Raw genomic sequence first — 23,958 nt, 5'->3', positions numbered from 1 at the left:
GACGCCGACGACGGAATATAGGTTTGTTGGGTGACTGGTACTTTATTGTCAACAAATGAGACTCTTTAAATCAGCTCACACTAAGGTAACAGGAAAATGGGGGGATCGGACTTAGTGACAAAGCATCAATTCTAAAAAATAAGAATTTTCCGGTTTTTTTTAGCGTGTATGATCATTTGAACATATACGAATATCAATCTTTTATCTTTATAAATTGCATTCTCTGATACAGCTCTCACTAATTGAAAAAAAAACTTTTTGGAATATCTATTTCACAGGTGACGACGGATATGTTCCAGTTGTCGTAACCACAATCCCGTCATCTTTTCCTCGAATGTGAACTACCAAATAAAACCAAATCACTGGGTTTGTACGAATAACACGACGGATGCCACACGTTGAGCAGAATCTGCTTACCCTTCCGGAGCTCCCGCGATCACCCCCCATAGATTTATATTACCCAGTCATACCGATCTATTGAGTAAAGCCAATTGAAACTGTTTTTTACATTTATTTCTTATGTTGTGCTGTCACCCATTCAGTCCGAGGAGGTAACGGGTTTAGCGCTCACATGTATGTTAAACTCCGCCACGTGCACTTTCTTTATGTGCCTGCCCCAAGTCAGGAGCCTGTAGTTCAATGGTTGTTTGTCTCTAGTGCTGTGTGGAGGCAGTAGAACGTTTCCCCGTGGTTGAGGTGTATGCTCTTATAATATTTACAGTTATGGTGTACTTGTTCATGTGAGAACTTCTCATATTTATACACCGTCAAAATTTCATGTTTGGCTATTTAATATTTTCTTAATTTCTTCAAAATAATGGTCTGGTCATCTGTTTTGCATTTTGCCCTTTCATACTTTTTTAAACTGCTAGGTTTTCTTACATATATTTCGATGTGCCCAGTGCTGTCTTTCATTTGTTGTTTAGTTTTATATGTTTTGTCTGTCATTTGTTGTTTCTAATGTATTGGTCTTTTGTTGGGCAATGTTTGACAAACATATGTTGAAAAACCTCGCCCGTAATTCAAAATTATGTAATTCATTGACCGCTGCCGACATATGTAACTTCAAAGCATATTTTAGAGGCGATCGATGTCTTTCAAAATTACTGCACTTTTCTTGTATCCCTGGTGCTTTCGACTGAAGAACCGTCGTACACAAGCATCGCACAAGTTGGCACTCCGAGGCGAATGGGGAGCAAGAAAGTAAACTGTGGTTTATCTTTATCAATAGTACCTCTTAAGTCGACGCGAGGGGGGCGGTCTTGACCTTGTTGTAGGGTATGAATAATTCGTTCATTGTTGAAGACCCTACATTAACTGTCAAGATGAAGAACAGGAATAAAAGCCCTGTTCATTGATAATTTCTATTTTTCCTATGTATTGTGAGCGATTTTGTCCCATGTACATTTACTCCATATCCTTTTATTTTCTATTGTCGTTGTTTCATGTCTGTCATATTTGTTTTTCGTAGATTGTTTAGTTATACATTAAACCGTTAGTTTTCTCCTTTGAATTGTTTTTACATTTTTCATTTCGGGACCTTTTATAGCTTACTATGTGGTATGGGTTTTGCTCATTGTTGAATACCGTACAGTCACATATAGTTGTTAACTTCAACGTCATTTGGTATGTGGTTGAGAGTTGTCTCATTGGCAATCATACCACATATTCTTATTTTTATATGGTTTTATTTTTGCATAAAATATTACCGAATTAAACTGTTTTGACATGATTAATTTGTAAACCTCGATAAATTGATATAAAACTTGTATAGGAGTTATTCTTCAAGATCAAGATAAAGCATTTACAGAAAAACAATTTTTTTTAAAATTTTGTTTTTACCGATAAATGTACAGTCAACACTACGCTTTTACACTGACAGCAGCAATATCAGGCGAGACACAGGGTTTCTTGGAATATTTTACAAATTCATTATAATATTGCTTCCTCTTGAGAACTAAGGAAAAAAACGGTAGGACCAAGTGATTTGGGGATATACCCTTTATGTCTGAAAAACTGTTAATTTTTTAGTATTTTTTTCTTATTTTTTGTCGGCCGTTCCCCTTTTTCGTACCAAATAACAGTGAACAACAACTCGAACTTTAATTTGAACTTTAACTCAATGGATACTCATCCAAAGCACATAAAACAAACGACATATGGAAATCGGTTGAAAAATAGAACATATTTTTCCGAAATGGTCACGTGGTTTTACCTCATTAAGTAATGTGATGACCACATCAAAGAATGACAGGACCACATCAAATACTGAAACAAACACATCATGTAGTGTAAAATCGTCAAATTTGGAAACATCATTAATTAATGTTAAAACCATGTAAAGAGTTGGCAAATCATCATTACGAAATAACAAAACCACATCATGTAAAGAAAGAACTACATTACGTTAAGTCACATACACATCAAGTAATGTTAAAACCACATTGCCTAATGACACAACCACATTAAATAATGGTGAAACCACATCGAGTAATGACAAAACCATATTACGTAATGACAAAACTATATCAAGTCAATACGAAACCATATTGTGTAATATCGAAATATCATTAAGTAATGACTATTCCATATTGAGTTATATCAAACCATCATTACGTAATGTCCATATTATGTAAAGACAAAATATCATCAAGTAATAATAAAACAACATAACGTTATATCAGAGTTCCACATAAGACAGCTGTGGCGTTCCATAGTTTGCACTATTGTTTCATATGATATATATATAGCAAAGACTCCTTATTATTTTTTTGTAATAGAAATGCAATATGTTACGTCATTTTGCTAAGTATCTAGATTAATTTTGTCTAGAATAATAGGTTTTTAATATATGAATGATTATAAATTAAATACTAAAAACTGTATTTTGTGCGAATTAAAACATGCTGACTTATATAAATATGTGTAATCTATCACGATATGATTTTTCTATTTGTGATTATTATTACATAAATATTCATACAATCAACAAAATCAACAAATATATTTAAGCGGTAGTTTCTATAGAAGTTACCACACATAATTAGTTCTAGAACCAGTACATCATTCATTTGTCATTGGAAGCTGACCATAATGTATATATGGATATATGTAACAATAGTTATACAATTTTTTCAAGTAAGTCTGATCATTTTCACACAAAAGTAGTAAAGCTTGAATAAAGAATACAAAAGAACACGTCTTAGAGACATAACAACTACTTTTCACTTATAATCATCTGTTACGTTCTGTTAGTTGTATTTATGTATTAATTACCTTAGTGAGCATTTGGTATTATAATACGTTCATCTGAACTAAACCTGTTTAATAGTGAAGTCAATAATAAGGGAGGGTATATTTTTCGGTGCAAGAGATGTTTAATTTCAGAATAAAAGTATACGTAGTTCGATATAAGATGGTTTAAACGTATGCATTCGACACAGAACATGTCATACAAAGTAAAATCACAACAATACTGAACTCCGAGGCAAAATCAAAACGGAAACAAGTGACAGGTTTGGCTAGCTATAAAACCAGGTTTTATCTACCAATTTATACATAAGGAAATGCCTGTTCAGGTCAGGAATATAACAGTTGTTTGCCTTTCGTTTGATTTCGCAATTTGGTGATGGACTTTGAATTTTCCTTGCAGTTAGTTTTGTATTTGGGTTATCCTACCTTTTACTCAAATTATTGTGAACAAGTTTCAACTTGTATATCAATGCAATGTATCACACTGAGCGATAAGACAACCACAATTATCAATTTGAGAAATTTGAAATATTCCTACATGACATATCAAAAACATTATTTGGAACTGGCAAAGTGTATGTAATTCTGTAACTTTAAAAAGGAATCTGAAATAAAACCTTTTATGAGAAATATGTAATTTCGTGTTATTGGTAAAAAAATAAAATCATTATCAAACATTATTTTAAAGACAAGCAAAATATTTGAATATATATCAGTCACGCCTGAACAAGTCTGCAATTCAGTGTTCGTCTTAGGTTCCCGTCTGCTATATTTTGTTTTTCATTGTTGTTTATTGGTTTATACATAAACCAGGCCTCTGGTTCTCTCGTTTGAATAGATATATATTTTTGATGATGGAGTCTAACATAGCTGACAACACATTATGGGTGTTTGTTAAAGGCCGTACGATGGCCCATCATTTGCTACACTATACTTAATGTGGTCTCTGTTGGAAAGTTGTTTCTTTTGAAATCATACCACATCTTAATCATCTTTATATTTTATTTTATATACAACTAGATTAATCTTTTTTTTTTAATTCAGGAATCAACAAGTAAAGTCATTTACGGTGGTAAGTATATAAATTCAACATGTATATGTGTCATGCCTTCATTTGATGCATATTTGCAAACGTTGATACGATTACTTAATTAGTTTACAATGATAAAAAAGTAATCAATTAATCATGCATGCCCGTACTTTGACCTATAATTGGATGGAGAGTTGTCGCATTGACACTCATACCACATCTTCTTATTTCTACACACAAACAACAGAGATGTATAATGTGAGTGAACATATAATACAAACTGCGATTCCGATGAATGCAAACCTGAAAACGGATGATATTTACTATTTTCGTTTTATTATTTGTCTTTATAATATTCATTTTGTCGTGTTTTTAAATGCAGAAGTATTGAATGATATCTAATTGTGAATTTAGCATATGAAATGCATATTTGTACTTTGAAAATGACTGATATATATGGTAACAGCTTGAACCTTAATCCTATTACGAATTAAACTATTTGTTGTAATTACTAGTATTCTGTATTACGTGAATTAATCAATACATCTTATCTCTATTTAGTCCAAGCCGAGTCTTTTTCTTTTACACAAAAATTTGAATACAAAATTATCCAATTTTTTTAAACACAGATTAAAGTAAAAAAATGATTTGTTTGAAGCATTAGCACTGATTTAAACATAATCTTTTGAATTTTTTATGAACAGTTATATTGTTTAAACAGGACCGCAGATAGCTTTAACTGTTTTAAAAGAGTTGTGAAATTGTAGAACTTTTCCAGTTTGAATAAATAGCGATAAGGTTTATACAAATTATGACACTAAGGGATCAATGAATGCTACAAGTTTAATTCAATACGTCCATTTCGTTATGTGTCTTACGGAATATGATTACTGAAATGATTGTATTTATCTTTTTGATGTCGATATGATAACAAATCTTGAACTTCAGTATCATTTTTTTTTTTTTTTTTTTTTTTTTTTTTTTTTTTTTTTGTTCCCCCCGGTGGATCGCTATCCTTGCCGTGGTCGGGGGGCTTGCGTGTCTCAGTGACCCCAAGAGCTATGCCAGTTGTAGCTTCGTTTCCTGGTAGGGTTACCCATGCTGGACAGGTCGAAGGGTAGAGACCAGACTAAAGTGATCCGAACATCCAGCCAGACTCCTTACGGTCAGAAAATACCCGGACGGACAAGACTTTAGTTCAATAAGCTGCTTTGGCTCCAATATCATCTAAACGGGAGGTCGGATGGACCCGGTTCGATCAATCGGCTGGTCATGTCGAGCCCTTCAGTTAATCCTCAACAATAAGCTTTCTTGTAACAATTTTCATGATATACACATGTGTTTTAAATAAAGCTATTTATATTTCGGATAACTGAAGAAGGCGATGGCTCATGGGTCTATCAAGTGGTACGCTTTCTATTTCGCTTGATGGATACGCTCTGCTTGAGTATACCATTCTTGGAACATCTGGTGCTTTCCGCAGTGGATCTTAGGTGCTAATTTTGGGGACCAGCTACGTTATACATGTTATACTTGGAGCTCGTTTTCAGCATTAGCACTTGAACCCGGCTCGCCACGGAAACACAGCATCGCCCTTGTAGGCACTCCGAGGTGGGTGGATGACAAGAATGGTGAATCTTTCTCATTTCCTATGGCACAACAAAACCAACCCTCTAAATCAGCTTTAATACATAAAAAAAGAAAATGTGATGATTCAGTGCCCTGTCGGGAAGATGACAGTTGGCCCAGATTTATTGTAATAAAAGGAACAGATGAAAAACCAATTTCCAAAATATCTCCCTTTGTGATTCACAAACAAATTCAAAGCGTTGCTGGTACTGTAAAAAAAGTTTCAAAAATGAGATCAGGCAATTTGTTGGTTGAATGTTCCAACAAAAGTCAATCAACAAATTTGCTTACACTGACAACAATTACAAACTTTCCTGTTTCTGCCTCTCCTCAAAACAGTTTGAACAGCTGTAAGGGGATCATTCGAGACAGAAGTCAATACCTTGGTGACCTTACCGTGGAAGAAATCTGTGAGGAACTTTCAAGCCAAGGTGTAACTGATGTTGTTAGATTTCAAATAAAAAAGAAATGGAAATATAATCAAATTAAATACATATCTTTTGACATTTAGAACTCCAACTCCTCCTCCATCTATTACTTTAGGTTGCTTCGGAATCAGAGTTGACAGGTTTATCCCTAACCCAATTCGATGCTTTACTTGTCAAAAGTTTGGTCATGGAAGCAAACAATGTCGTGGTACGCAGAGATGCTTCAAGTGTTCTGACGAAGGACACGAGGGAACAACCTGTAGCTCTGAATCTTATAAATGCGTAAACTGTGGTGAATCCCATTTTTCATCATCTAGGGACTGCCCTGTTTACCTTAAAGAAAAAAATATTATCAAAATTAAAACAGAAAGAAACATCAGTTACCCAGAAGCTAAACAGATAGCTTCTGTTTCGAATGATCTCCTTGTTTCGAACAGACCATCGTACGCCAGCAAAGTTGTCCGCTCTTTCAGTTACGAGCATACACAAACTCGCATGACCTGGCCAATTGATGCTGAGACATTTAAAATGCTGCCTGTTGAAACAGAACCTAACGATAAAATATTAATTCCAAGAAAAACAACACCTTCTAAAACCAGTACTCAGTCAACTCAATCTTCCTTACAGAGCTCAATGTCATCATCTAAAAAAAATGAAAAAATAAATCAAATAAACAAGATACAGTTAAATCAGACAGTTGGGTCGGTGAATCTGTCTGGGATCTTCCCAGTGACATAGATGATTCTTCCATCTCCAATAGTCCTCCTTCATCTGCATCTAATAAAACTAGTTTATCTTTTTGCATCTAGTACAAAGTCTTCTAAAGCCCCGTATCCTCTTCGTTCTCCAGAACAGAAGGATGTCCCAAAGAAGCCAGCAAATACATCCTCTCAGAAGTCTTCTGATTCGAGGTCGCGGGGTAGGGGTCGAGGCGGAGTAAAACCAGCTGCGCATGGTCCTGGAGATCGACGACTCTCCTCACACAACAGATTTTCAACACTTAACGACGAATCAGAAATGGAAATCGAAAGTGTTCCGCCACCCGAAAGATTACAATCTCAGGGTGAGCGAAATAAGAATGCTGGCAAACTCGATAGCATTCGCCCGTTTATTAACAAATCATGACTAATATCATCCAATGGAATTGCCGAGGTCTTAAAATAAATCTTCTCGAGTTAACGCTTCTAGTTCAGTCTTTTTTACCTACTGCATTTTGTCTTCAAGAAACTCATTTAAAAGAAAGTGACAATGTATCTTTAAAAGGATACAACATGTATAGCACATTTTCTAAGGTAGATGAACGTGCTGCAGGCGGATCATCTATTTTTGTGAAGGACAACATCATTCAGAGCACACAGTCCAACTCACCACGGATCTGCAGGCAGTTGCAATTCGTTTATCATTAGATAAAACAATTACATTATGTTCTATATATATTCCACCCAATTCAATTATCGATAAAGCTAAACTCAAAAACCTCACTGATCAATTACCCTCACCATTTATACTTATGGGCGACTTCAATGCACACAACCCCTTGTGGGGAAGCAAGTCTCATAATATCAAAGGTAAGATCATTGAGGACTTTGTCTCTCAAGAAGGATTATGCATTTTTAATGATGGATCTAATACTTATCTTCATCCTGGAAACGGGTCTTATTCTGCTATTGATATCACTATTTGCGATCCCTCTCTTCTTCTGGATTATTCATGGCGTGTTCATGATGATCTATGTGGAAGTGATCACTTTCCAATAGTACTTGAACATCTTTTTACTTCTGCCCAACAGAGAGTACCACGTTGGAAACTTGACAAGGCGGACTGGTCCTTGTTTGAGAATCTCTGTCATGCGGAACTTCAGTCAAAGATGTTTGAGACTGTACAAGATCCAATTTTAACTTTTAATACAGTTTTAACGTCAATTGCTGACAGAACTATTCCTAAGACCTCGACAAATCCGAAACATCCCAGCAAACCATGGTTTGATGATGCTTGTGATCAAGCAATAGGTGACCGTAAAAAATCTGAAAGACGGTTCAATCAACAACCAACGACGGAAAACTTGAGTAATTTCCGTGTTTTTCGCGCTAAGGCACGGCGGACTTGCAGGCAAGCACGACGAACGTCTTGGAAGAAATTTGTCTCGGAGATAACATCTCGCACTCCGATGACAAAAGTATGGAACATGATACAAAAGATAAAAGGTAAAAATTCTCAAGCCACAGTTAAACATTTAAAAAATGGCAATGATTTATTAACATCTGAAAAGGATATTGCCAACAAGCTTGGTGAAACTTTTGCGAAATCTTCTTCTTCTAACAACTAGAGGGAAGATTTTAAAAAAGTTAAAAAACAAAAAGAAAAAATTAAATTAAACTTTAAATCAAAAAATGGTGAAAATTATAATAAACTCTTTTCTCTTGAAGAATTTAAAAAATCTCTGTCAAAAGCCCATGATACAGCTTGTGGGCCTGATAATATTCACTACCAACTGTTAAAACACTTGCCAGATTCCTCGCTGGAAGCTCTTTTGCAACTTATGAATAACATCTGGGAATCTGGTGATTTACCATCAATCTGGAAGCTTGCAACCGTCGTGCCTATTCCAAAACCAAGTAAAGATCACACGGATCCTATTAATTATCGGCCAATTGCTCTTACCAGTTGTGTCTGTAAAACACTAGAACGGATGGTCAATGATCGCCTTGTTTGGTTCCTGGAATCCAATGGGCTTTTAGCCAATATCCAGTGTGGATTCCGCCAAGGTCGCAGTACTCTTGACCATCTTGTTCGATTCGAATCATTTGTCCGTAATGGTTTTGCGAAAAATGAACATGTAGTGTCGGTCTTTTTCGATCTAGAAAAAGCCTATGATACTGCATGGAAGTATGGTATTTTAAAAGATCTCTTTGATATTGGGTTAAAAGGCAATATGCCAAATTTTATTTCGAATTTTCTATCTAACAGACAATTTAATGTTAGAGTAAATTCAACCATGTCTGATCTGTATGATCAAGAGATGGGTGTCCCTCAGGGCAGTATTTTATCTGTTACATTATTTAGTCTTAAAATCAACAGCCTTGTTGAAGTTTTAAAAAGTAATATTGAAGGTTCATTGTATGTTGATGACTTTTTAATATGTTATAGAGGCAAAAATATGAATAACATAGAAAGACAATTACAGTTATGTCTTGGAAGAATTGAAAAATGGGCCTCGGAAAATGGGTTTAAATTTTCCACTTCAAAAACGGTCGGGGTGCATTTTTGTAACAAAAGGCAATTGCATCTTGATCCAGAACTCACTTTGTACGGCAACCCAATTAAAATGGTTGATGAAACCAAATTTCTTGGGTTAATTTTCGATAAAAAGTTAACCTTTCTACCCCATATCAAAATGTTAAAATCGAAATGTTTAAAAGCATTAGATATTTTAAAAGTTGTCGGCAGCACCGACTGGGGTGCTGATCGCAACATTTTACTTAATTTATATAGATCTCTAGTTAGATCTAAACTAGATTATGGCTCTATAGTGTATAGCTCTGCAAGGAAGTCCTACATACAGATTCTCGATGCTGTGCATCATCAGGGTTTGCGTCTCTGTCTTGGCGCATTTAAAACCTCACCAGTTGAGAGTCTGTATGTAGAGGCTGATGAGCACTCACTCTCTAACAGACGTTTGAAGCTTGGACTTCAATATGCTGTCAAACTAAAAGCCTACTCAGATAATCCTGCCTACAGCTGTGTTTTTAATCCAATTTATGAAGATATTTTTGCAAAACATGAAAATAAAATTCCTCCGTTAGGTATACGTTTAAAATCACATTTAGCTTCTTTTGATTTAAAATCTGTTGCTCAAGTTGAAACTTGCAAATGTCCTCCATGGGAACTTCCCAAACCAAAAATGATATTTGATCTCCGTGAACACAATAAAAATAAAACAAATCCTCTTTTAATTCAGCAACACTATGCTGAAATCAAAGCCAATTATTCAGATTTTTCAACTGTCTATACTGATGGATCAAACGATGGTGACAGAGTTGCATCTGCTGCTGTCTTCAGGGACAGAGCTGCAACTCTCCGTTTGCCATCTGATGCATCGATCTTTACTGCTGAAGCAGAAGCAATAATTTTGGCTTTGAAATTTATTGCTTCTTCAGATAAATCCAAATTTATTATATGTTCTGATTCACTTTCATGCTTACAAGCTATACAAAATACTAAAAATTAAAAACCCAACAATTCTCAAAATTTTATATGTAATGAGGAATTTAAAAATTCTTCTTAAAGAAATATTATTTCTATGGGTGCCGAGTCATGTTGGAATCCTTGGAAACACAGCTGTAGACCTTGAGGCAAAGAATGCCCTGGGTGACCCTTTATCTAACTGTGATATACCATATACCGATTTTAAATCTAATATTAGAGAATATGTTTTTAATATATTGAAAAATGAATGGAGTAAAAAAGATGGTAATAAATTGCATGAAATTAAACCTAATTTATGTAAACCTTTCAATAATTTTATGTGCAGAAAAGATCAGTGTGTTATTTCTAGATGTCGTATTGGTCATACTAGAATAACACACGAATATCTTTTAAAAAATGAAGTAGAACCACAATGTATACCTTGTAACTGCAAGTATACTATTAAACATGTTTTAATCAATTGTATTGACTTTGCTGATATTCGGAAGAAGCATTTCAATGTCAATAATATGTATGATTTATTTAATAATATTCCATTTACAAATATTGTTTCATTCTGTTAGGTGTAATACCACCAAATCATAGTACGTAACATCCGGTTGCATACAAAAATAGGTCGAAAAAAAATATTCCCTTGCATTTGACAGTTGTAGGTAATTGATCCTACATTTCATTGCAGTAAAACATTTCTGGGTCATAAACATATATCTTGGGTATTTCAAAGCACAGTTATTTTTTTATTTGGGGTTTCTATAGAATATTTTGGAAACTTGAGGTTACATGGTTACTAAAGCTTGTACACAGGTTAAAAAAGGGGGAAAATTTGATTGGTTAACTTCCAGTGATGGTTATTTTCTTATATGCAATGAAATGATATGTGAAATTTTTTCTATAGTACTGGACAGGATAAAACTTTACTCATGCCAAGTATTTCTTTATTTGAAACAAAGATAAATTCTGCACAATTTTTTGAAAAGTGCAAATTTAACAAAGACTAATAGGGGAAAATCAATGGTGGTATTACACCTAATATGGGAAGCTGTACATGCACCTTTGACCTTGTGAGTACTCTCATGTGTTAAAATTTCTTGCTATTTAAGTGAAATATTACAAATAATGAAATATTCTGAGTGGATTGAGTCTCCAAAACACATTTTATGAGAAAATTTCCTTGAAATAGGACTTTACCATGAATATTAGTTGACAGAACAAGCCATACTTAGAGTTTTGGGGAGCTTTTTCTCCTTATTTCTTATATTCTGCTATACTAGAAAATTTTTCCTAAGAAATACTTTAATAAATATATAGTTTTAAGTAAATGAAATTATTTTTAAAGCAGTAACAACAAATTATTCACCAAAAGAGAAGCTTTTTATGTCCCACTCTGGAACACGGCGTAAATTTAAGTTTTACGTAAGGACTTATTGAAACCTCCTTGGAGACAGTAAACTTTTATACGGATAGTTCATTCAGCTTAAATACTTCAATTAATCATTTATTATAACATTTCTATCATAAATGAGTGAAAGTTACCCCAAATTTTTTTATTTATTGGCCTAAAAAGTAGAAATTTTGAGGAAATGAGAGGTATAAATGGACCAAAAGAGACCTTATAAGGCAGAAAAAGAGGTCCATTAGTAGTATTTATCATCCTAAAGTCTTCTATTGTATCATATTCAACTGTTTGTAGGCAGATGAGATAAATATTTGATCATTTATTGGTCCACACTATATTCTATCATGATGCGGCTTGGTTTGGATTTTTCGAAGAAATTTTGCTCGAATCGCTGTAGATGTCGTCTTACATTATACTAGATTTTTCTCAAACTGTTGAACTGATTATGACAAAACTTGACAGGAATGCTTGAAATAACCAGTATTACAAAGGAAAAAAGTCACATTCAGTTTATTTAACAAAACAGTCTTCTTTAGGTGTAATACCACCAAATCATAGTACGTAACATCCGGTTGCATACAAAAATAGGTCGAAAAAAAATATTCCCTTGCATTTGACAGTTGTAGGTTATTGATCCTACATTTCATTGCAGTAAAACATTTCTGGGTCATAAACATATATCTTGGGTATTTCAAAGCACAATTATTTTTTTATTTGGGGTTTCTATAGAATATTTTGGAAACTTGAGGTTACATGGTTACTAAAGCTTGTACACAGGTTAAAAAAGGGGGAAAATTTGATTGGTTAACTTCCAGTGATGGTTATTTTCTTATATGCAATGAAATGTTATGTGAAATTTTTTCTATGGTACTGGACAGGATAAAACTTTACTCATGCCAAGTATTTCTTTATTTGAAACAAAGATAAATTCTGCACAATTTTTTGAAAAGTGCAAATTTAACAAAGACTAATAGGGGAAAATCAATGGTGGTATTACACCTTAAAGAAATTGGAATATATTATAAAATATAAAAATGTTGTTATATTTAAAACGATTTTAATTTTTATCACGTTATCTTAGTGTTGATTTTTATTTGTAAATAATCAATTTGCTTTAGTCTAGAATTTTAGTTTATTGAAAGACCTTTTGTCTGATTTTAAAAATATACCTTAAATTGTTATAATATTCGAATTAGCTCTCGCCGCGATATAGCCTTTCTGTGCTAATGCGGCGTAAAGCAAACAACAATCAATCATTTTTTTGTTTGTTTATTAGGCATATAATGTATGTTATGTAAAAAAAAATCGTTTCTATTCGTGATCAAGAAAGTCTTATCCCTGATTAATGAGACTTTATATATATGAGGTAAATATACATTAGCATCATGTCGGTAGCACATGAGCTCCTTATCGCTCGATTTTTATGTCAGTGTGAGTCTTACTTATTCATGTTATTATGGTTTTATCTTCCTCCCTTCAAAGGGTGTCTGGGGAATATAAGTATTATCACCATATGATTAGGATGTTCATTAAAACGATTTACATTGACAGAGGTAAAAAGGGTCGGCGCAGATGTAAATAAATAACACTACTGAGAAATATGTTTAAACCAATCTACTACAGGTGGTCCGGAAGTAAAATAATAAAATATACACTGTACAGAAAGTTTTATCTAGCACTAATTGTATTTTTTGATTGTTGATATTCACCCCATATGTACCAAGTGTTAGATTAGTTTTATTGATATTAAAGAAATTTCTTGGTATTCCTAAACGGAAGATTTTATACACACAGAAGAAGAAGTATATATAACAACAACATTATTTTCATTTACCTGTGTATAATATGACGCAGGTTTCTTCAAAAGTGATGATTTTCTATAAATTGTTTGAAATTTCACAGTGATAACATACTCTAACTTTGTTTAAACCTGTTTATTTACTTTTGACTTTATTATTTATCCCTTGTAATTTTTTATTAACTGTGTATTTGCATTCAGGTGTCACAGGTCAAATTTATTTGTTCATTGTGTGTTAATTTACGTTTTTTGATTGAGTTAAGCCTTCCAATTGATATTTTATAGTGTGTTTTTCTATGTTGTGATGTTATACTATTGTTTCAGAAAAGGGAGAAGGTTTGGTACCATTAAAACGTTTAATCCCGCTGCAAATGTTTGTACCTGTGCTAAGTCAGGAATCTGATCACAGTAGTTGTCGTCTGTTTATGTAGTTCATACGTGTTTCTCGTTTCTCGTTTTTATATAGATTAGACCGTTGGTTTTTCCGTTTGAATGGTTTTACACTAGTAATTTTTCGGGGCCCTTTATAGCTTGCTGTTCGGTGTGAGCCAAAGTATCTAAATGAATCAGCAATACACTTGGTAATGTTTCTATCTTAGGCAATAGAAAACCTGGACGGTGTCCAGTCGTTCCACCGGATTCCATCGGTCCGTGTGTTGACTTACCAATATGTAATGTAGATAGTGATTGTTACGGTGTTCAGAAGTGTTGTCCAAATGGTTGTGGACATGAATGCTTTTTTCCAGGTAAGGTATACATTTTAGTTTTATCATTATCACCGTTGTTCATTTCGATGTAAAAATACAATTTACCAAAAGGCAAATTGTAAAACAAATTGTGAATCTTACAGAAATATAAGAAAACTATATTGTGAACATGTAAATGAATATGAAAAGTAAAATCACAAAAATACTGAACTCCGAGGAAAATTCGGGAAGTCCTCAATCAAATAGCAAAATCATTTGCTCAAACACTTCAAACGAACGGACACAAACTGTCATATTCCTGACTTGGTACATGCATTTTCGCAAGTAGAAAATGGTGGATTAAACCTGGTTTCATAGCTAGCTAAACCTCTCGATATAAAGTTATTTGACACTAATCAAAATTGTATTTAAGTTATTAATTTGAAATCAATAGTGATCTTAATGCATCTGTCCAATTTATTAAATTCTTAGTCGATCCAAAGCCTGGTACCTGTCCTGTTCTTCCACCTGGTAGCGGCGGTACGTGTGCTGAGCACTGCAGTGTAGACAGTGATTGTCGGGATGTACAGAAGTGTTGTTCTAACGGTTGTGGACATGATTGTTTCTTCCCAGGTACGTCATACATATGATAACAAAATAACTAGATACTATATGTGTCTAATTCCATCTCTTTCGACTTTTTAAAATACGGATCCTTGTCCATTGATTTGATTCTGAGCACAGGTTTTTCTTTTTTTCTATTCATTTCTGCCACTTTTTCTCCTGATGTGCAAGGAATAATTTCGTTGTGACGTTTAACAACAATTCATCTTTTTTAAAATGTGTCCCAAGATCAGAGTAACGTTTAACACGTTTTACGATTCAAATATTACACAATTGTTTCCTGAATCAATATTTCTTTCTTAGTCACTGGTAAGCCTGGTACCTGTCCAACACTTCCATCTGATACTGCTGGGACATGTGTTGATCTTTGCAGTGTGGACAGCGATTGTTTAGGTGACCAGAAGTGTTGTTCTCATGGTTGTGGACACAGTTGTTCCTCCCCAGGTAAGACACGTATATGAACAAAAGCAGTGACCCAAAGCATTGTCAAATTATAAAGGTATGCTGATGATACTGATGTTGTAACACAACCAGATTGAAGGTACTCTGATTAGGCTTTGATCTTTAATATTGTAGACACATTGTTGTTTCAATAATTTTGTAGACATATTGATGTTTCAATAATACTGTCTTATGCTTTAATACAAAGAGAGTGTTTGATTTGGAAAAGAACACAGATTATGAACCTTATGATCATATCATAGTTGTATATTTTAAATATATTTGTTTTAAACATTATGGAGGAGAAAATGGTGACAAACTTTTGATATTTTGATGATATGAGTGTGTCGCTCCAAAGAGAATGGCAATATGGTCACCAATGATATTCCTCCTACCGACATTAAAACCCTCGCCAAAGTTTGGAGTCCGTGTTATCGTTTGAGATGTACAAGTTCGTATCCACTTTATAAGGACGTTAAATATGATGCCTTGTAAAAACAGAGTGCCACATACAAGGCTAATGACACTTCCACAACACAAGGCAGCAGATTCCATCGGCTGCGCTTTTAACGATCACGATCACGTACAGATAACCCCACACTACACTTAAGCAAAGGAACCATAATTCCGTATTGCAATCAGTCCTTTAGGTTACACTTTGTAAATACAGCTGTTTCTCAAACCACGCCCTTTTGGGGAGATATATAATATTCATAGATAATTAATTTTGTTAACGTACTGGTTCCCAGTTATGATCCCTATGATTCCTTTCGTAGAGATAACACATGGGAATATTACCAGTAAATATGCATATGTATATCAGTCATATTGAAATCTGTGGAAATCCTCAAGTCAAGGTAGGGCTAGTACAGAATTTTAGTGTAAGTTTAAACTCTTAGAAGTTCGGGGCATATACACGTTGTAAATATGCCGCACAGCTCTATATTTTGACCTTTGAAAAAAATAGTAGTGCATATGAACTTTCTATTCTAGGATATAATTTTTCAAAACTTCATAGTAAAAGTGGTACAGTTTTAGCCGTAAAAGGAGTTCCTAAGGGAAATTGCATGGTGGATAATTTGTCAAAATGAAGTGTTTATCATGCTTTGTTTTAAAATATAATAAAAAGTATAGGGCACTGGACTTTTTTGCACACTACAGGTTGTGAAAATTTGTCAGATTGTGCATGTAATATCTAATTTTGTGTGATAAAAAGAAAACCACACCATAGAATTTTAAGATAAAATGTGAGACTAATTTTCTGTATTAATATGAAAAGTCTTACACATGAATTACATACTATTCTCAAAATATGTTCATTTCATTGAACATCTAGCCCAATTGATATCTGCTACTTCAAAATCCAAGATGGAAGAAGACACTCGAGTCACTTTAACACGATTGTTGATATGACTGCTAATGTTGAAAGTGTGGCTTGTATATCTCCTTTACAAAATTTGAAGTCATGCTTTTGTATTGTTCACTTGGCATCTTAACTGTGTTGTTTATCCGTATGTAAATAGGCTTAAGTGAGAAAAAAAAATAGTGAACGATACATCAATAGTAACAAATAGATATAAGAAGATGTGGTATGAGTGCCAATGAGACAACTCTCCATCCAAGTCAAAATTTATAAAAGTAAACAATTATAGGTCAAAGTACGGTCTTCAACACGGAGCAAGACTTAATTAAAGCACGCAACGTGGGTACCTCTTCTTTTTCATTCAACACAGTTGAACTTTTCACAAGTAACCTACAATCTTCCTTCTGTACGAAATCTGTCTAGAACAACGTTAAAAGTAAACCCCCCTTTTTCATATGGAAAACAATGCCTCACTATTTACACAAAGAACATACCATTAAGTCTCTACGCATGTTCTTTTTAAAGACATTTTACTACATTAAAAGTGAAACGTATGTCTCGACCTATGATATTTGGTGTCGGACGTAGAATTTATTTTTTGTCACGTAGTGGTGTCATTTTAGATATATTTTTTAACATTGCCATACAAGCGGGAGGTTTGGCTAGACTAAATAACAGGTTCAACCCACACTTCTTTCTTAAAATATTCTGTACCAAGTTAGGAATATGGCAGTTGTTATCAAATAGTTCGTTTCTATATATTTTGGCGTTTGTTTTTGTTGCACGTTAGTGTTCCTCTGTTCCTTTGTTTTCCTCTTATGGTTGATCTGTTTCCCTCGGTTACAGTTTGTAACCCAGTTTGTTTTCTCTCAATCGATTTATGACTTTTGAACAGCGGTATACTACTGTTGCCCTTATTTATCTTATTTTGTAGTTTGAATCATCTTTTTATTCATGAAATATAATTTGATAAAATATTTCATGCGTATTTTGTTTCTGTCATCTTTCAATAAGTGCAAATCTCCATCATAAGTTTACTACTAGTGAATATTTTAGGGTATTCCAACAATAACTTATCATTTTAGTAAGTTCCTGTCCGCCTGAACCAAAATGTCCAATACCACCAAGAGGTCCTCCAGGAACATGCAAACCGCCGTGCATATTTGAGTACAAGGTTATCAATGGACTTCGATGTAGAGTAAAGTGTTTTCTTGGTCCCCCGGGGCCACGAGGACCACCTTGTCCGCCAACCGGGGTAAGATTCTACTATGATTTCATATTTCATATTTGACCATGTAACTATGGTACCTTAATCACTTAAACCACTAGAATTAGATAATTCAGTCGTAAGATGAGTATCAATTCTGTATGGTTAGAATATCCATGGTGGTGTATTATTCTCCTTTGAATTAAAGTTGTTCATGGAAGAATAGTAGTTCTGAATTTTTAAATTATAACTTATCGAAACATTGTCATCAATTACTCACACAGAAATGAAAACGTACAATATTGTGGTGATACAAATTTAATAGTAAAAATGTATGACACTTGGTATGAAACTTTGCTTTTACAATTGTGTTTGTCACTGTTGGCTTCCTTCCTTGGACCATTGAAAAATGATTTTGGACTAGTCTTCAAATATCATAAATTGAATATTATTTTTGTTTTAAGGATTGATTTAGTTCGTTCATAGTGTCTATTACAATGAAAAATTCGAAATCATTATTTATAAGTACACATTTTATTATTAAATCCGCTAAATCACATAGGATAGAACAACATTCATATATTCTTGCAACAATAGAGTGAAATAAGTCTTCAAAATTAAATATTTAAAATATCCATGCAGCAATCATATAAGACAAACTAATATGCTACTTTTAGAGACCGTGACATATTGATAATAGCACTGTATCATTTTCCAGATCATTCCAATATATAATTATTGATGGTATTAGTGTACAGTTTGGTGTTGACCAAGCATAACATGAAGTAAACGCACGTTAACACTTCGTGTATATCTTTGATTTGTTTACCCCAAATTTCGCTGCAATTGCGTTAACGTGGTCAAAAAGAAAATTATAAATGTATAACCGAATAAACGCACGTTTACTATGTGTCTGTTTAGCCAAAAGTAAACGGGTGTTTACTACATGTTTTACATCTTTACCTGTCCGTTCACTAAGAAAACAAGCTTTTACTATTCCCGTCAACCTTTTGTGGAAAAATTATAAATCAAATTTTGTTCTGCCTTACTCTTCAATACTAAATGATAAACGAATGAAGTATCGGTAAAAAGTATTTACAGAAATTATTATTTAGTAAATACTGCAAAAATATCAAATATAAGTTTTTTTTTGTAAACAACAATATGCATTACGGTAGACTTAGCTAGGTAATGTTTCAAGACTTGAAATAAAACATACGACATCAAATAATCGATAAAATTTGTTTTCAGTATATACACTAATTTCAAAATATTTGCCGTAGTTCATGGTTAAATGAATCTAAAAATGATTTTGATGATCGACATTTATATATACAATGAATCATTTAAATTCTATCAAATCTGTTCTTCGCTGCAGACATACATGTGTAATCTCAGTCTTATTTAACTTTATATGTACTTGTATACAATAATTGTAGTGTCCCAGTGTAGGACAACCAGAGCCGGCAGCTCAACAAGGTTCCTCTGGAACACTATTAGGAGGTAAGATTTATAAACCAGTAAAACAATGTATTCAAGGTCAAATTACTTAAACAAATTTGAAAGGTGTCATCATACAAAAATACAAATCGAAAAGTCATTGAGACGAAAAAAGATTAACAATATAATTAGTGTTGTACTAGAAAAAAGTAAAATAAAAAAGGTACCAATATAGTAAAACAAAAAAAAGATGTGTTGTATATGTTGTAGTACCTTTTATTAATTTAACAGTTGACACATGCAGTTGACATTTCAGTCAAACCAACACTTTTTCTCATATCTTTATTCCGCACTTTTCTTTCTAAATACAATACGTACTTGTTTCCTGTTAATTTCATTTTCATAGGAGTCACGTTCCGTGAGCTTGTCTATGTTTCAGCGAGTTTGCAAGAAAAAGTATCAGATTTCATTGAATGCTATATGTCTTCACTTACTTAAAAATACTTTAAACCCAGAGAAAAATAGACAAGAGAAACTTAGTTCTAAGTGTAAATACCTCTATATGAATTTAATATAATAGGAACCACAGAAGTTTTTTTTTTGATAAACAATGAGAATGATTAACAATAAAAGTGTCAATATAGAATATAAAATTTCTCCATATTTGTTTGGATTTATGGAGAAAGTTACAATATTTTTTTACAAATTATTTGAACAATCTTCTGAAAATTTTGCCTAGAAACTAATTAGTTTTAGAGATTTTAGATTAAGAGTTAAGAAGTAAACCGCCTCGTGTTTCTTAGTTTTTACTATTCCGTGTGGTTAGTTTTTTTCGACCGTATGTCGTCTTTTTAAATTGACAGTGTTTTTTTTTAATTACGATTTGATATTTCCAAACATTACTACTGCCATCCGATATTCGTTAATAAACATTCTATTGAACGAGTAATAAACAACTGCATCATTTTTTTTTTTGAAATGACTGAACATATTTTATTTTGTAATTAAGGAGAACGTCCGAAACCGGGTACATGCCCAGTGTTCCCGCCAGGTTCAGGAGGAACTTGTGTTGAAAAGTGCCGTACAGATTCAGATTGTCCCTGGATACTTAAATGCTGTTCTAGTGGTTGTGGACATATTTGTCACATTCCGGGTAAGTTATAGGTTTTAAATAAAACGTAATTTTACAAGGACTTGTATCCTATATTAAACTGCAACTTTCAAAACTTTGAATACGCAGATCAGACAAGACAAGAAAAATATCCAACAAATCAGCACCACATATATTTCTTCATTTTAAATTACGTGTCTATTTGTCAGCGAAAATCATGCATGAAACATGATTGTACTGAGAAAAAGAATTTCGTTGTTTGTCAATGCAGGTAGTTTTAATTGTCATATTATTTATTCATAACATGCCTTGTTTTGTTGACTTCACAGTATGGGTTTGCTTATTGTAGAAAACCCTACGGTGACTACTAGTTGATAAGCTCCAAGTCATTTAGGATCAGTTGCTTAGTGTGTTATTTGAAATCACACCAATCTCCTTATTGTATATGCTTATCAGATAGTCATTGTACAAGGTACATTCACCCTGTGTTATTGAAAAATTTGAAATGGATATACTTATAAATTACAAGTTATCTTTACAATTGGATTCATTGTATGGACGGTAAAACTAAATTTAGCTTTGAAATAAGCTAAAAAAGGAAACTGAACAATTAGGCTTTACGTGTATTTTGTGCAATAGTTAAAAAAAATAGAAATAAAAAAAATAATGGAACTTATGTTTACACTAAAAGATAAAGAACATCCGATCTCTCTCTCTTGTTTTTTCTCATGCGACTTACTTATTTTTTGTTGTTTTGTCTCATATATTCAACATGTTGTTATTAGATCTGATCATATGTAAAAGTATTGCCTCAATTTTAATTCCGTGCAAACTGCAGTTTCTCTTAAATGTTTCTTTGTCTATCCGTCCAGCGTTGTACCGTTTCAATATGCAAAAATCCCGAAACTCACATGCAATTAATATTTGAGTCTGAACGGTCATATTGGTCCGAGCAGTTCTTTAAAGACTTTACCATAAATAATTACAAAACTTTTAGACATCCATAGCGGGAATTTAGTATTCTTCATACCATTTCCATGCAGTCCATTGAAGGTTTTTATTAAATTAGTAGACCAACACATATACTTAATATTCTGAAACCCCCAAGCGTGACTGGGGAATAGAATTATGATAATCAAAGGTCTTCTTTCGACCGGTAGTAAAACCATTGCAAAAGTTGGGTGTCCGTTTGGCTGTGCGGGGTGCATCAAGTACACAGCCACTTAAAGCTTTTGAAGTTGGTCCTAAAAAGACTGATTTTCTGGTTTGTAAACATTTATGAAAACGAATAAGTTCACAAGTCGCGAGAAATCCCCAAAAGTTAATTGTATTTGCACAATTTCAAGAAGTGTAAGGATTTAGGTTCAATGATGAATTATTTGATTACACAGATGAGTTACCAATTTTCAAAATCGTCTACCCCGGAAAAATTACACATAATAATGCTAAGCAGGGTTTTCTTTGGTTTTATTTATGACAGAACATCAGAACATTACTGTGTGTATAATTTAGTAAACACACTGTTTTTAATGTATTTTTCAGCAACGACACCTACTTGTGCGCCTATTTGTGAAAAACCATGTCCATTTGGTTTTGTGCTAGATGAAAACAACTGCCCTATTTGTGAATGTAAAACAGGTAACACATTATATGTGTAATTTATACCTATCAATAATGAAACTTCAATTTTGGCCGAGTGGTCTAAGTAGTTACTACTGTAATCACTAGCCAGTTAACACTAAGGTTGTGAGTTCGATCCCCTCTCGTGTAGGTGCACTCGACTGCAATCTTAATTTACTAGGGTTGTCATTGTAAGAGTACAAATGTGCATCCCACCTGATCGTTTTTGTATGTGCCTGTGTGAAAATACACATCTGATTATAGAATTTAAAGACTTATTTTCCATTCGAAACACAATGAAAAGTGTTCATTTCGACAAATTTGAAAACAAGAATTCGATACACAATGATAAGGTTACTTTTAAAGACAAGTGTTCAGTAGTAGAAATTTGCATAAACAAATTAGAATAGAATATTAAAAATAAGTATGTATTTTTTTTTCAAGGGTGTTACGGAAATGTAGAGCCTTTGTCATCATCATTAAACTGCGCTAAGGGACCACGTTGTCCATCTAGTTACCATTGTGCTAATACTCCTGAAGGGACCTTTGGAGTATGTTGTCCAATTGGTAGGTCTTTTGAAATTAAATATGTACTCGGTCTATAAATGCGGTAAAAGTTAAAAGATATTAAAATGACCAATCAAATGCCTTTGGTAGACTATGGTCTACGAACAATGACATAAGCAAACAATAGCTCAAAAAGCAGAGGTGTGTTTTGCAGTGTGGATATATAAATACTCATCTTAAGAGGATTGAGATGGTAAATATATGCTTCGAGTACTAAATCTTATACCCTATTTAAAATATAGTGCAACAGCTCTCCTATGTGGTATGACACCACGTCTAACCTGGCCTTTCCCTCCATACAAATCAGATTTCAAATCCTTCCTTTTTTGGCTTAAATCAACCAAATAAAGTAGTGGTTGATTCATTATTATGCCTTAATACCTATGCAGTGTTTCTGTTATTAGTGTCATGTGCCTAAAATGTGTGTAACCTAACAATACACAACAAAAAGAAATCCTAGGAGGCAACCATTTAATTTCAAGGTCTGTGTGCGGGGGGAGGGAGGGGATATAGGTTTTTGTCTAAATCAGAATTATGGTTTTCGCACATAGGCCTTATAAGGTATGGGGGAAATCTGGATTCAGAATATTTTTTTTGTTATCTGCTTGACCATTATATTTATTTCATGAAATTGTGGATCAGAATATTTTTTGTCCGTTTTCTAACAGTATGTATATACTGGTGAGTTGTACCTCTATGAGATGAAACATAACTGGGAACCAGTTAATAGACAAAACATATATCTAGGCATATTCGATATTTCAAAAAAAAAAAAGGATTTGTTTATATGTACGAGTGTACGATGGACTAGGCCAGCAGTTTAATTTGACACAATGAACTTTTGGATATTGGAATTTGGCCAATTTACTTTGGTTGTTTGATTTTGCAAAATTGGCTATCTTAACCACTGTTAACGATTAACGCAGAAACACGTTTTTCGCAACAAAAAAAATTAAATGTGTTTTATGGATTGTTCTATATGAATAACTTGACTTATTTATAAAATCTGACATTTAGTGCCAATCTGCTCATGTCCTCTTTACAAACTTCAACTTGTCCTTTTGCTGTCCTCAAATTGTTGTCTGTGAACATATGTTTATACCCCACTCAACCCATTAAAACTTTATCGCATTAGGTTTGTTATTGTTTATTAAAATATT

At 33.4% G+C, this 23,958-nt stretch overlaps 1 protein-coding gene across 1 annotated transcript in view; it reads left to right on the top strand.

Moving 5' to 3' along the window:
- Nucleotides 1–19,613, top strand: part of LOC127722249 (WAP four-disulfide core domain protein 3-like) — a 34,021-nt gene extending 14,408 nt beyond the window's left edge. Inside the window, exons 2-6 of the mRNA XM_052229145.1 lie at nt 14,339–14,485; nt 14,918–15,058; nt 15,353–15,493; nt 17,939–18,108; nt 19,500–19,613. Of these exons, the coding sequence (XP_052085105.1) occupies nt 14,339–14,485; nt 14,918–15,058; nt 15,353–15,493; nt 17,939–18,108; nt 19,500–19,613 (713 nt within the window). The remainder of the gene's footprint in view (nt 1–14,338; nt 14,486–14,917; nt 15,059–15,352; nt 15,494–17,938; nt 18,109–19,499) is intronic.
- Nucleotides 19,614–23,958: the final 4,345 nt, after the last annotated feature.

The sequence above is a fragment of the Mytilus californianus genome, unplaced genomic scaffold (assembly GCF_021869535.1).
Source record: "Mytilus californianus isolate M0D057914Y unplaced genomic scaffold, xbMytCali1.0.p SCAF_12, whole genome shotgun sequence".
NCBI classification, from domain to species: domain Eukaryota; kingdom Metazoa; phylum Mollusca; class Bivalvia; order Mytilida; family Mytilidae; genus Mytilus; species Mytilus californianus.
Note: the sequence above shows the minus strand (reverse complement) of the source record. Positions and strands in the feature narration are given on the sequence as shown.